The sequence below is a fragment of the Stenella coeruleoalba genome (assembly GCF_951394435.1).
Source record: "Stenella coeruleoalba genome assembly, chromosome: 12".
Classification (NCBI taxonomy): Eukaryota; Metazoa; Chordata; class Mammalia; order Artiodactyla; family Delphinidae; genus Stenella; species Stenella coeruleoalba.
In genome coordinates this window covers 53,926,378-53,940,064 of record NC_137158.1, presented here as the reverse complement: position 1 = coordinate 53,940,064, position 13,687 = coordinate 53,926,378, and the positions used below count along the sequence as shown (strand labels likewise).

The 13,687-nt window shown below is 42.8% G+C and overlaps 1 protein-coding gene across 3 annotated transcripts in view; it reads right to left on the bottom strand.

Annotated features, from left to right (window-relative positions):
* Window positions 1-13,218, bottom strand: part of RNF217 (ring finger protein 217) — a 131,513-nt gene extending 118,295 nt beyond the window's left edge. For all 3 annotated transcript variants that reach the window (XM_079939171.1, XM_079939172.1, XM_079939173.1), the window contains exon 1: window positions 12,199-13,218. In XM_079939171.1, the coding sequence (XP_079795297.1) occupies window positions 12,199-13,074 (876 nt within the window). In that variant the 5' untranslated portion in view covers window positions 13,075-13,218. The remainder of the gene's footprint in view (window positions 1-12,198) is intronic.
* Window positions 13,219-13,687: the final 469 nt, after the last annotated feature.

The following is a 13,687-nucleotide window of genomic DNA, read 5'->3' as shown; positions in this document are numbered from 1 at the left end:
CCAAGTATTCAAAGATTGTTGATGAAATTCAGCTAGTAGATGTACATCTTCCCTAATGTCAATCAACTATTCTTGCAGCTGATCATAAAGTGCTATTTTTTAAACAAGTGGGTCAAAACTCTCTGAAGCAATTCATTTGCGTAATTTTCAAGCAAGATTGAAAATTCTATTTCCAAATTTTGTAAGTTTGTAGTGATTTTTAAAGAGAAAAGTATATCTGGACAAACAGTATTTTTCAGAAATCCTAAAACCTAAAAAAAAAAAAAAAAGGAAGCAAACTCTTGGGAAAAGAATTACTATTGTTTCAAATATTTTCTTTTCAAGCATTCCTCTAAACTCTCCCTTTATCCTAAGGGTGAAGCCCTCAGTGACTCACAAAGTGACATATTAAAAACTAACAACAGAAAAAAGGTAAGCTCAAGGGACATCTATTTTAGGTTGATTCAAACTAAACCTGAAATACATGAATTTACCTGAATGACTATACTCAGATTTTTACAAATCAAGATCAGCAAATAATCTTCTTGTAACACACAAATAAACTTGAGACGTTCACTCACACACACACACACACACACAGGGTTTTAACGTAAAGCACCAGCACACTGAACACACAGAGTATTTCTTTTACTTTTAGGAGCCTATTATTTTCAAAATGTTTCTTTCACAAACAAACAATCTTGAGGAGGAAAAATGGTAATATAAGAAAAAAAAACACTAAAGTTAATAGTAAGACTAGTTAAAAGCAGGATTAAATTAGAACTCTTGGGATTGCACCTATCATTTCCCACCAAGGGCATCTCTAGCAGAAGAATAAAAACCCCCCTACTTTCTACGGAACTAATGAAAGAAACTCACTTTCCCTACCGAGGTCATATGCTCATACAAACATGGTACACTAAGATCTAGCCATATCCAAGTCATTTCTGATTTGACCCAACAGCTCTACTTAGACTTAAACTAATAATAAACTAAACTGTAAACATTAGGAAAAATGGCATTATCAAAGGAAACAAAACACTAGTGAAACACTATGATCAATTGTTTTATTTTACCTGCTGTTTTAAATTGTTAAGCAACCAGAGGAAAAAGCTGCGGTGATCTAACTTGCGTCTTACATCTTGGAGATTCAGGAACACTGAATATGTCCAATAATCAAGTGAGGAAATAAGGCAAGAATCAACACCACAAAAAGGGAAGTAATTTGCTAGGTAGCCTATAATTAGCCTCTGAATCTTACAGTAGAGAATATCATTGAGGCAAACAGCTTAGAAAGATTTAAAACGGGATCAGTCATTCACATGAATGCATAAGCACAGAATTTAGTTACCTCAGCTGGGGGAAAAGAAAAAGACCCATCATAAAAGCAATACACCTCCTTTGTTTCAGGGTGCACATATCCTCAACAAGGAAGAGATTTCTGAGCACAACACATTTGGTTCTGGAAACGCAAGGCTTACCTATTTGAGAGGACGCTAATCAAATGATAAAATCAGCCAAACTGGAATATCATAAACAATAAAAAACCAACAGTGCATCAATTTAACAAAGGTTAACTAGGGTGGTTAATTCTTAGGTATCATTAAATATAATATAATTTCTGTATAGAATATCCCTGGACTACAAAAACTATCTGTTACATCAACTCTCTTTATTCAGCAAGGTATTCAATCTTTTCAAATAATATTTTAACCTCTAATGAAGCTAAAGTTTTGATATAATGTAAATTACATTATGTAGAATAATTTTAAGTGGTGTTAATAATTAGAAGCTGACCCTGATCTCAAGATATTTCAGTTACAATGGAATTATCTAAAATATTTAATTTTAAAAGGGAACAACTTTTATGTAAGCTTTACTTAAAACTAAATGAAGCTTTATTGTTAAATTATTCAAGGATAAAGCATAAAAAAACCCCACAACACCAAAGTAGAAAATCAATATAGTGATATGAATAGGAAATATATAATTAAATGATTGAAAAGACATGAAATTTAAAAAAAAAAACAAATTAAAATTCAGGCTCAAAACCTTTATTACCTAAATTCACAACATTCCTGATTTTTGTCTGAAGTAGTGTGGTGGATTAAAAATATGGCCCCAAATTCTTTTACATGTTCACAAAAAAAGTTGAGGTCTAAGTCTCTTCCCCCTGAATCTAGGCAGCCTATGACTGCTTTGCCCAGGTGATGCTGAGTGACTTCCAAAGTTAAGACAGAAAAGATCACGCAGCTTCCACTTGGCTTACTTGAGACTCTTGCCCCAGAGGAAGCCAGCCTCCATGTAAGAAGCCCACTTCCCTGAGACTATCTTGCTGTCAAGGCCACATGTAGGCACTTCTGTACACAGCTGCAGCTGAGTATCCTGACAAAGGCCAGCCAGCATCAGCTGACAGCCAAGTGAGCAAGCTGACATCTGACTACAACTGCATGAGAAGCCCCAAGTGTGAACTGACCAGCTGAGCCCTTCCCAAATTCCTGACCCACATGCCATGATCAAAAAAAAAAAAAAAAATGGTTGTCTTAAGTTCCCAGGTTCCGGAGGAATTTGTTAAGCAGAAGACATAGTAACCAGAATAGGTTTTATAATTAAAGAAGCATTTCAGTGATAGGTGGGATGCCAGGATAAAGACTCAGGCCATAGCATTCTGTTGCATTAAAAATTTAAATCTATTGTGAAATAAAATATCAAAAATTCAGCTTCAAAATCCTACCTTATTTTTCCTACCAACCTAAACTTACTATAATTTACAGTCAATCATTCACTCAGTCTTTTAACAAATACTTATTGAGCACCTATTCCATTCTGGGCTTCATGCTAAATGCTAGTTATAAAAGCAGCTCAAATAATAGTGGGGAAGGGGAGATAATTAATCAAACATCAAATGATCACACAAACATATAATTACAAAAGGGGATAAAGATACAATGGCTGCAGAGTAAAAAGGACTCTAAAAGCATAAATGGCAGGAATGATTCAGTCTGGAGACTCAAGGATGGCTGACATCTGAAAGAAGAGGAAAATTAACAGAGAGAAGGCTACACGCCTGATACACGTCTGATATAGAGCTGGAGGGACAAAGAGACTGAAGAGAGTAGAGGCCAAACCTCATCATCAGTGTTATGAACTGGAATCTTTTTGTGCAATGGGAAGGTCTTGTAGGTGTTTAAGCAAGATAATGAAATGTTGAGATTTTCATTTTAAATACCACCTTGGCTATCTATTCTCATACTCTGTATATTGACAACTAGCATCTGATTTATTAATTATTTATAGACTACGTAAGTCCACTACACAAATACTCATTTCATGTGTACAATATGCCAAGAGCTAAGAAATCAATCCAAAAAAATGAATAAGATTTCTGCATGCATCAAGCTTTACAGTCTAATGGGAGCATAGAGCAGGAAACAGGTGATTTAAATATAGTGAAATGAGAAGAATCTTATAGTGAGTCAAAGCGTTGTCACAGAATATAGAAAGGACGCTTAATCCAGATATAGGGGGTCAAGAAGAATTCTCAAAGGAAGATATGTCTAAGCTAAGACTAGAAGAATGAATCAGTGTGAAAGAGGCAAACAGAGGTTGGGGGAGTGTGGGAAAAAAAGTAGCCCCCCCCCCAAGACAGAACCTAATGTCACTAAACTAAAGGATCATAATTAAGAGAGTCATAGAGTGCTCAAGGAACAAAAAGAAGTTTAATATGGCTAAAGGCTTAGGGGGGCACTTGATGAGAAACAAAGTTAAGAGTGGTAAACAGGAGTTAGATCACTCAGGCACATGTAAATCATGTTTAGATTCTATTCTACAGCAACAGCAGACTGAAAGGCAAAGAAGGGGAACGCTAAGACCAGTCGTGCATTTTATAAGACAATGCTGACTGTAGTGTGAAGGACAGACTGGAAATGGTCAAGATTGGAGCACTAGGACCAAGCAGGAAGCTGTGGCTGGAATCCAGGAGAGAAATGGTGGAGGCCTCAGCAAATGCCAGTAGAAATGAAGAAAAGTAGAGTTGAGAAAATATAAAAATAATTTCAGGAGGTAGAACTGAAAGAACTAGGTGATTAGTTAGATCTGGGGGGTGAGGGAGAGGAAGAATTCAGGGACGATGCCCAAGTTTCTGGCCTGGGTATAACTGATGGAAACACGGAAGCCCAAAGGAAGGGCAAAGCTTTAGGGGTGTGGGAAGGAAGAGGAGGAAAGGGAGATTTCATCCCGAGAGGTTTAAGGTGGCTGTGGGTAGTACATGCAGGTGGCAATGTCGAGGAGACAAACAGCTACCTGGTACTGCAGGTGAGAAGAGTCATCCAGGCTAGAGACAAAGATTTGGAAGTCAAGAGCATATAGGTGTTACCTAAAACCATGGGAGTGGACGACATGACCCCACTACTAGTACACAGTGTGAGGAGAGGAGAGAGAGGGTTTAATATAGGACCATGTAGACACCAACATTAAGAGATGGTAACATAAGAAAAAGCTCAAACGGAAACAAAAGGAATGGCCAAGAGAATCAGGAAGAAAACGTCCCGTTTTCTGCCATTAAAACTTAATAGTAAGTCAAATCATAGCTCCTCTACACTCCTCTTGATTTTCGTACACGACGATGAGGCTGACTTTGGTAGAAATCTTCCTCTGGATCTAAATCTGGGCAAGAGACTTCCACTTCCTCAAAACATGTAATTAAGTTTCTTCTTGGACTGGAAGACTTGTGATTCTGTACAATATGGATATAAACTTAAAAGAAAAATGAAATAAATATATATTTAACCTATAAATAAGATAATAAATGCAAAGACTGTAGAAAGACCTTGGGTTTTAGAGCCAAATCCTGAATTGAAATCCCACCTTTGCCATTTCCTAGCTGTGTGATTTAGGGCGAGTTATTTAATCTCTCTAACCTTGAGTTTCCTCACATAACATTCTGCTACCTATAGTACAGAAATTGAGCTGTTCCTGTTTTCTTGAACCCATTCTAATCAGAAAGCCAACCCCACCAGTGCCAATGAAAACAGCACTGTTCACACTTACAAATAATCTCCTTGTTGGGAAATCCAGTGGTCAATTTTAATCTTTATCCTGCTGAAACTATCGGAAGCATTAGACAAAAATGATTACTCTTTCCTTTTTAAAACATCACCTTTGTTTGGCCTTTGGGTAACTACTCTGCCTTGGTTTTCTTCTTGCCTATCTGGCCCTCTCCCTTTCAGACTTTTTGCTGGTTCTTTCATACATCCCAGACTTTATATATCAGCAAACACTGGTAGGCCCAGACTCAGTCCTCAATCCTTCCCTATCAACTATCATGCCCCAGGTGACCTCATCTGGTCTCATGGCTTTAAATATCACCTATATGTCAAAAATATTCAAATTTACATCTTCTGTTAAGATCGCTCTGCTGAATGCCACACACCAACTGCCTATTCAACATCCTTTCATGAATGTCTAAATACCTTTTCAAACTTAGCATGAACTCCTGATTCTCCTTAAAACTAGTCCTCCTACAGTATTAGTATTCCTCACCTTATTAAATGACAAACCCATTCTTCTAATTGCTTGGGCTCAAAACCTGAGTCATCCTGGACTCTTTTTTCTCTCATCCCACACCCAATCATCAGCACATTCTGCCAGCTCTATTGTCACAATATATTCAAAATTCCACCAGTGCAAACCATATTCACCTCTATCACCCTAGTCTGAACTGTCACACCTCCCCTCTGGCTTACTGCCATCGTCTTCTAACTGGTCTTTTTACTTCCATTCTTGACTCCCATAGTATATTGTCCACAGAGAGCCAGAGTACTTTCTCATAAAGGTAAAGTCATATCTGATTAGCTTAAAATCATCTTACAGCTTCCGATCTCATTCAGAGGAAACGCAAATTCTCTATGGCCTTAAAGCCCTTTCCGATCAGCTTTTCCCACTCTTCCTGCTGGTTTCTTCTTATCGCTCACCACCTCATTCCCTATGCTTCAGCCGCATGGATCTTTTTGCCATTCCTGGAACCCCCCCAAGTATGCTCCTGTCTCTGGAACTTTATACTTGCTGTTCCCTTAGATATCCTCATGGTTTGCTCTCTCACGGCCGTCAGAAAGATCTCTGCTCAAAAGTCACCTTGTAAAATAAACCCTCCCTGACAACTCCTAAAAACACTATAAATATATAAAGAAAAACCTCCTCCCCAATATTTCTTATCACCCGTCCCTTGTTTTTCTTTCTCTATAGCCCTTATTATCTCCTAATATACTAAATAATTTACTTATTTTATTATCAACCTCTCCCCAGCCTAGTATATAAACTCCATGGAGTAAGGGGCTTTATCTGTTACTGTTCTCTGTATCCCCAACACCTCCAACAGCGTTTCACATGTAATAAGTATTTAATATGTAAAGGAATTAAAATTAAATAATGAAACGTGTAAAAATGCTTGGAATATAGATGTTCAATTAATGGTTGTTATTATTTGTGGAAACTCAAGTGTAATTACCCAAAATTGATAGGGCAAATAGTACTGATAACATTGAAAGAGAATATTATTCTAGGAATTTATTGTCCTGCAGACACTGAATTTTTGTTTTAAGACAGAACTTGATTTGGGAAGGTTCATTTCGTTTATCACATAAAACCCTTCTGACACTGAATTTAAACCAAAAAAACCAATTCTCTGAAAGTATCATAACTTTCAAGATTTGCCACATTGTCATGAATGATCCAAAACAAACAGCAAAATTATGTTTTCTTTTAAGCAAAGGTAATAAATATTTTGAAAGAAGCAAAGTATTAACTAATATTCTATTTATCACAATTACAAAGAACTCTGAGAAATATGTTTATTAAGAAACAAGTAATGAGTGGATTTATTACTTTGAAATAAACATAATAGGAGAAATAGTAATATGCTTACTAAAAGGTTAACTGGTATTCCAGAATCGGCTTAAGAAAATCCTCCCAGAAAGGAAGCAGAAGAGGGGAGACCCACAGCTGTCTGAGAACTTAAAGAAAAGCTTACTTATGCTTGGAAGACAAAGCTTGGAAGAAACACTGCCAACTAGTCTCTAAGATGGCTCCTTGGGGGCACTTAATACATTTAAAGATTATCTCATGGTCCTTGCCACACAGGTACTCAGTAAATGTTTGTTAAATGCGTAAATGGTATATTAACAAATGAAAAAGTTAATTATAGGAAATTATGACTCAAGTATCTGTCTACAACCCCATCACAAACTCTTAATGAAAAGCTGGGAGCTGAAGTCCTAACGTTCTCCTTTTGCCGTCTCTCATATGAGGAGTAAGGAAGAGCCTTCAAGTGTAAACGCTGAGCTCTATCTACTCTAGGAGAAAAAAGAAAAAATCACCACTGTAAAGGTTTCAGTTGACGCATGAGGTAAGTAGTACTAGTCATGTTATTTGAGATCTTGTAGGCAATGGAGCACAATGCAGGGTTTCTCCACGTGGCGTCGTCATCTCCAGATGCTGGAAGCGACGGGAAGGAAGACACTCAGGCAGTGCCTGGACCAGGTCCTGCTGGCCCAGAGATGAGCCCCTGATAGGGGATTGATTCCTCTGTAGAAATAAAGTGCTACTTAAAATCAAATTTTGAAAAGTAAGAGAAAAAAGAAATTATTAAAGAGAAATGAAGAAATTATTAAACGAGATATCATTAAAGAGTCAGAAGAGGAAAATAAGTAAGTGCATGAGTCAGGAAGGTATAAAAGCAAATGTTACCACAGCCCCCCAATACACATACACACACACACACACACACACACACACACACACACACACACTCATTCTGTACACACACAAAAAGCTTACATATGCCTGAATTCTCACTTTTCAAATTCCCAGAGTGATTTAACAGAGTTCAGTCTCTTTTATTCTTCACATTTTTAAGACTACCAAAATCACACCTGGCATGATAGGATCTGTAAATCACCTGTGTGAAGACGGCTGCATGCAAACTCCATATTGAACAGGACAGATTCTAAAACTACCCAGGTTGTTTTAAGGTTTAAAGGGAAAAAGTAGGTTACACTTTTACCCATAAAAGTCTGGATGACTCAGAGTTTAATAATAGGATACAGAAGCTTTCATCCCTAGGTCACTGATTCGAGGGTGACTATGGTAGACAGTCATTCTAGGACATTACCATCTAGCAGCTGTTTTGTTCACAAACTGCAGAAGTAATGTGTTGCTTGTCTCTATTAATACTCATTTGACAGGTGTATACATTCCAAGTCATGCATCTGCCAATCGCGAGCACTTTGAAGCAGAGTGATGAAAGCGGCAACAGCCCTTACCTTTAGAAAGCCCTTAGGATGCCCAATTCTCTTCTTTCTTTACGTAAAGGACTAAATATTAATATTTCACATCATAACAGATTTTACTGTCTCAAAGCAAAATCATAAAAGAAAGATACCTGTGGAGGATTTTTTGAAATGAGCGCAATATCATTCTATGAAACAAGGAAAGCAACAATCTTTCCTCCTAGAAAACGTGGTAAAGGCCAAACCAGCTGAGGTCAGTACTCAGAATGGCCCTGTGACCTGCAGGAGACTGCAGACATCCCTGGGACTGTGCGCTCTAAGCCACGGTCATACGCGCACACACAGCTTGCTAGGAAACGTACTTCTAAAATTTATGTACCAAAGATTTATGTACCCAGGCAACACAAACCAGTTAAACTCCCACTATCTCCGTCATGGTACTCTACAGCCTTTAAGTAACTCCCCTATGTAAGTGCCAAAGATGATAATGTATCAGTTCAGTCCTTCACCATGGCAACTGGAAACTGGATGGTACCTATCGGCCAGTAAAGTCATTCTACTAAGAAGGATTCTCCAACAGCCCCAGTCACAGTGATAACTGAAGAAGAATTATGTTTTGAAAACCTAAAACTATCATTTTTAAAACACAGTATGGAAGTATTTAAGTCACCACCCTGCTATGTCTGCACTGAAATAATGAAGACACCTATATCTATCAGCCTTTGCCACATATTCAGTCCACGGCACTAATGGAAATAAGATTTATGATCTAAAAACCTGCATTCCTGTCTTCCAACTTTGTACCTTCTTTGAAAGAACTCAGCATCTCCTTTTAGAAGAATATTAATTTAACCAGGCAATATTCCAACTCACATTTAGTATGCATTTTTAATGTCTGCATAAAATGCTTAACAGGGACTCTGCTTTGTTTTCTTAAATGATGTTAAATAATACACTAACTATTTGGCACAGATCCAAAAGATGAAGAAGTCACTAATAACTTTTTATTTCAAATATATCATTTTACTTTAAAAGGTCTTAAAAGAGTCTTGCACGTTCAAGCTTGACAGATTTACTTCTGTCAAAACCAAAATGCCTTATAAAATGAGAAAGAGGGCACTCTCCATGCCCTTTGACCTGGTTCAGTAATGCAACAAAACAGTTGATTTGTTGTCAAACTAGGCCTGCAGTTTGATTTTGTTTTGCTTTAGAATTGGTGTGTCATTACAGATCATGGTCTGCAATCCCATTTCATTGATGAGGAAATTAAGACACAGAGAGGTTAAGTGATGTGGAAACACAGACTCTAAGTAGAAGGGACCTAATCATTAACACAGACCAGAATTATAACCACAGGCCTAGTTTTATCCAAGTGAAAGAAATGCCATTTTTGTATAAGCTGAAAGTTTGTTTAAAAACTCTTTAATTCTAAGTTTAATAACAAACTTAGCAAAGCTATTATTTTTGTCTACTTTAAGTCTTTGTCTTTTGTCTTAAACATCGAGAATCTCAGAGTAGAATTCAGTGCTCAAGCAGATCACCTCCTTCTAGCCGTGGTTTCTGGGGGCAGTTTCACCCTCTCTTTGTCGCTCAGCTCTTCATAAACTCAATAACTAATTAGTTGAGCATCTGTATGTGTCAGACAACATTCTAGGTGCTAAAGCCACAGTAGAGAATAAATCATGTGAAAACTCCTGTCTTCATGGAAATCAACTGCATAAGTACAAGGCAGAATATTTTTATCACTAGGGAGAAAATAAATAGCTGGAAAGGAGATCTAGAGTGGGGGGTGAGGCTCAACTTTGGGTGACCACCAAACAGGTGGACAGTGAAGGTCACACAGGTGACATCTGCATACAGACCTGAGAGGGAGAAGGGGAAGGAGTAAGCAAGGGAATGGGGGGTGGGGGGGACTCCAGAGGGATAGTCCAGGCTCAAGGAACAACACACACAAAGCCCTGAAGTGGAAGCATGCCTGGCCTGCATGATTCATCTTTTTGTTGTTGTTTATTATTTCAAATAAAGTGTATTTTTTCTTTATTGAAATTCTGCCAAATACTTCAGAAGAAGGTCAGGAACATACATACAATCCTAAATACTGCCGACAACCTTCAGATACTACGTTCCTTCAGAGGAGCTTTTCCCAGTTGTGCATGGCAATGATTCTTCACTCACCTTGCCACCCTCCACTCCCCACCCCCATTCCTTCTCTTTCTCCACTGGAGATCAAAACACTGACTTCCTAAAACTAACTTATGGTGGCAAAAAAAATTTTGCTTTGGGGAAAGGGCCCACCTTAAAGGAATCAAACTGCAGAGTACCCCAACCTATAATGACCAGCTCCCTTGAACTTCTAAACCCACTGCATCTGTATCCAGCCCTTAAGAGGAAGTGCTACATGATATTGTTACTCCGCTTACATCTTATTATATGCTACCTTGCATTGTTCTTGTGTACACATCTTGTATACACACCAGGGGACTTCCTTGGAGCAGGGCCCATACCTTGGGAATGTCTGAATCCCACCACAGGGCTTTGCACATGGATGGCACCGGTATCTGTTGGGCTGTTTGACAGTGATGTTGTAGAAACTGACACGATGGGCAGCAGGCTTTCCTCCTTTTTCAAGCATCTGTCTGCCGATAACGCATGAAAGAGACATCATAGTCTCTCACAGGCGTTTGGATAATCTCAGCCATCTTGGCCAAGTCACTGTTTGTGTAACATTCCATTCTGTCTAAATTCCCCTTTGCGTTTGCCGTTGAGCAGGTTACACACTTTCAGTCTAGACACAAGCATGGATTAGCCACAATACACAGAGCAACTGCACCATGTGAAATCCTCTTCAGTTCGCTTCAGCCAATGTTATTCAACACTATTATGGGAAAGGATACCAACATGAAACTACCAGACACAGGGGCTATAAAACCCTGTCCATACAGTCTAGCCGGACAAACAGACACATATGGAACAACCTCAGCGCATGCAAGACATGCAGAAGTATTTTGAAAGTATACAAGCAGTGGCCTGGAGGGTGAGGTAAGGCTTCACGGAAAAGTTGGCACCTGAACAGCCAGAGTTTTGAAAGATGAATAGGCGTCGGACAATCAGACATGGGATCAAAGGGCATTCCGGATTGTGCAAAACACTGGCAGAAACATAACAGACTGAAAACTGCGGGAAGGACGCATTCACCACCAGGGAAGGAAAGCCGGTCTACTGCACTCTTAAACTTTCCAAGAAAAAAAACAAGTTTTCAAATAAGGAGCTGAGGAGGAAAGTTTCACCAGCACTTGTTTTGTTAAGCCTCTTAGCCTTGCTTTGCTTTGTTTCGCTCTTTCTGTTTTGTTCCCTCTCAGAGAAATAAAGCACTCTGCTGGCATAAAACTTCAGTGAGAAAAAGTACTTCAACTTAACTGAGAAAAAGGAAACTGAAAAGCGGACCAGGGCCAAGGAATAAATAAATTAGTAACACTTTTTCTGGATTATCTAAATGGAGCAAAATTTCAAATTCGGTATCATTCATTGCAACTCTTCTCTCCACCAACTCAATACATATTTATTTTCTGCCCACTATTTGTTAGTTTCTGGGATACCAGGCCTCTGAGGCACTCTCATTGCCCTCCTCTTTGAGCAAGCTCCTTGCTTGCAATCTAATAAAAGAAATAGCAGAAGGCAATTCACTTGTACCCTGTTCCTTCTATGGTTGCCAATCAAAGCTCGAAGCTCAAGCAGAGTTAAATTCCAGTCAAGTTAACCAGCGAAGACAAACACACTTAAACCAACAACCGAGATGTAAGAAACTGACAGAGGTCCTCCATAAGGGTGTTCATCACCTCTTCCTGTGAGCAGGGAGCTGGCGAGCTGTACTTCCTGGCCAGTGATTTGGAATGCTGAATGGGGGACAGGGGAGGGACAGAGGGGCTGAGGTTACCTGGGAGCTCAGGTAGACTTTGAGGCACTCCTCGCACACGGCCTTCTTGCAGCAGGGCAAGGGCTTGATGGGCTTGTCTTCCAGGCACACCCGGCACATCAGCACCATGAGGGGCGCATAGGGATCCCCGACCCCACCCAGGCCAGAGTAGGGTGGAGCTCCCAGCAGGCTGGGCACGGAGAACGGCTCGGGCGCCAGGTAGAACTCCAGCTCGATGCTGCCGCCGTCGGGGGACAGGGTGTCCGCTGGGAGCGACAGCCGGGGGCTGGGGAAGGAGGAGGGGGTGCTGGGAGGGTTGGTCACCGGCGGAGCCCGGGGTGGCGACGCGGGCAGCGAGAGCCGCTCCGCCGAGGGGACCTCGGGCAGGTCGTTCTCCACGCAGAACACGGAGCAGAAGACTTGTCTCTTGGCGGGGGGCGGGCGCCGCTGGCCCAGCACGTCCAGGACCAGTCCGTCTGGGGCCCCGACGCGGGTCCGGGGCTCCGGCTGCTCGCCGGGGGGCGCCTCCTGCTGTTCATCCCCTCTCTCGCTTCGGTCCCTCGCTTCCTCCTCCTCCTTTGCCAGCTGCTGTTGCAAAGCCTGGGGGTTGAGGGGCCCGGTGTAGGCCAGTCCTGCGGGCTGCGCCGGTGCCTGGTTCTTCTTCCAGCTCGGGGCCCCCCGGCTTCTCGCGGGCTCCGGGACGCTCGTGTCCGCGCAGCCCGAGTCGCTTCCGCAGCTGTCGCCGCTCGGCTCGGCGGAGGAGGCGCGCGGCCCGGGCGCCCCGGTGCTGTCCCCCGGCGGCCTCGGGGGCTCGGGGTGGCCCGTGGCGCCGCCAGGGGGGGTCCGCGCCTCCAGGGGCCCGCCGCTGCCGCTCACCGTGCTCTGCTCCTCGCCCATAGCCGCCCGCGGCCGAAGCCGCCGCCGCCCATCCAGCCGCCGGGACCCCCACCCGGCGCCGGCGGGCAGCGGGGGCAGCGGCTCGGCTCGACTCGCGGCTCCGCTTCTGCTTCCGGGTCCCTCCTCCGGGGCTGGGACGCCCCGAGCTCCCTCAGGGGAGCCCGTGCTCCCGGGCGGCGGCGCGCGGGGAGCCCGGCCCGGCCCGCTGCTCCTCCTCCTCCTCCTCGTCCTCCTGGTTCTCCCGCGCGGCCGGGCACCGCCTCGGGGGCGCCGAGGGCCGCTCGCTCTGGCCGCCGGCGCGCCCGCCCCACATGCAGGTCGGGGCGGCGCCGCGGCCCCCGGGAGCCCCTGGAGGGACAGAAGGGTCCGGAGGGAGGAGGCCGTCAGTCCCGCGCCATCGCCGGTCCCCGCTGGGGGCCGGGCGGCCGGAGGGTGGTGGTCAAAGGGTCGAGGGGCCTGTGGCGCCGCCGCGGCGCGCACCAGGAGGGGCAGCCGGAGCGCGAGCCAGCCGCCGCGGCCCCTGGGGGAGAGGCCGGAGCGCGCGACCTCCCGCTCCCGCTCCTCGCGCTTCACCTAGCGCCCTCCTCACCGCCCCTCACCCCACCCCTTTGGC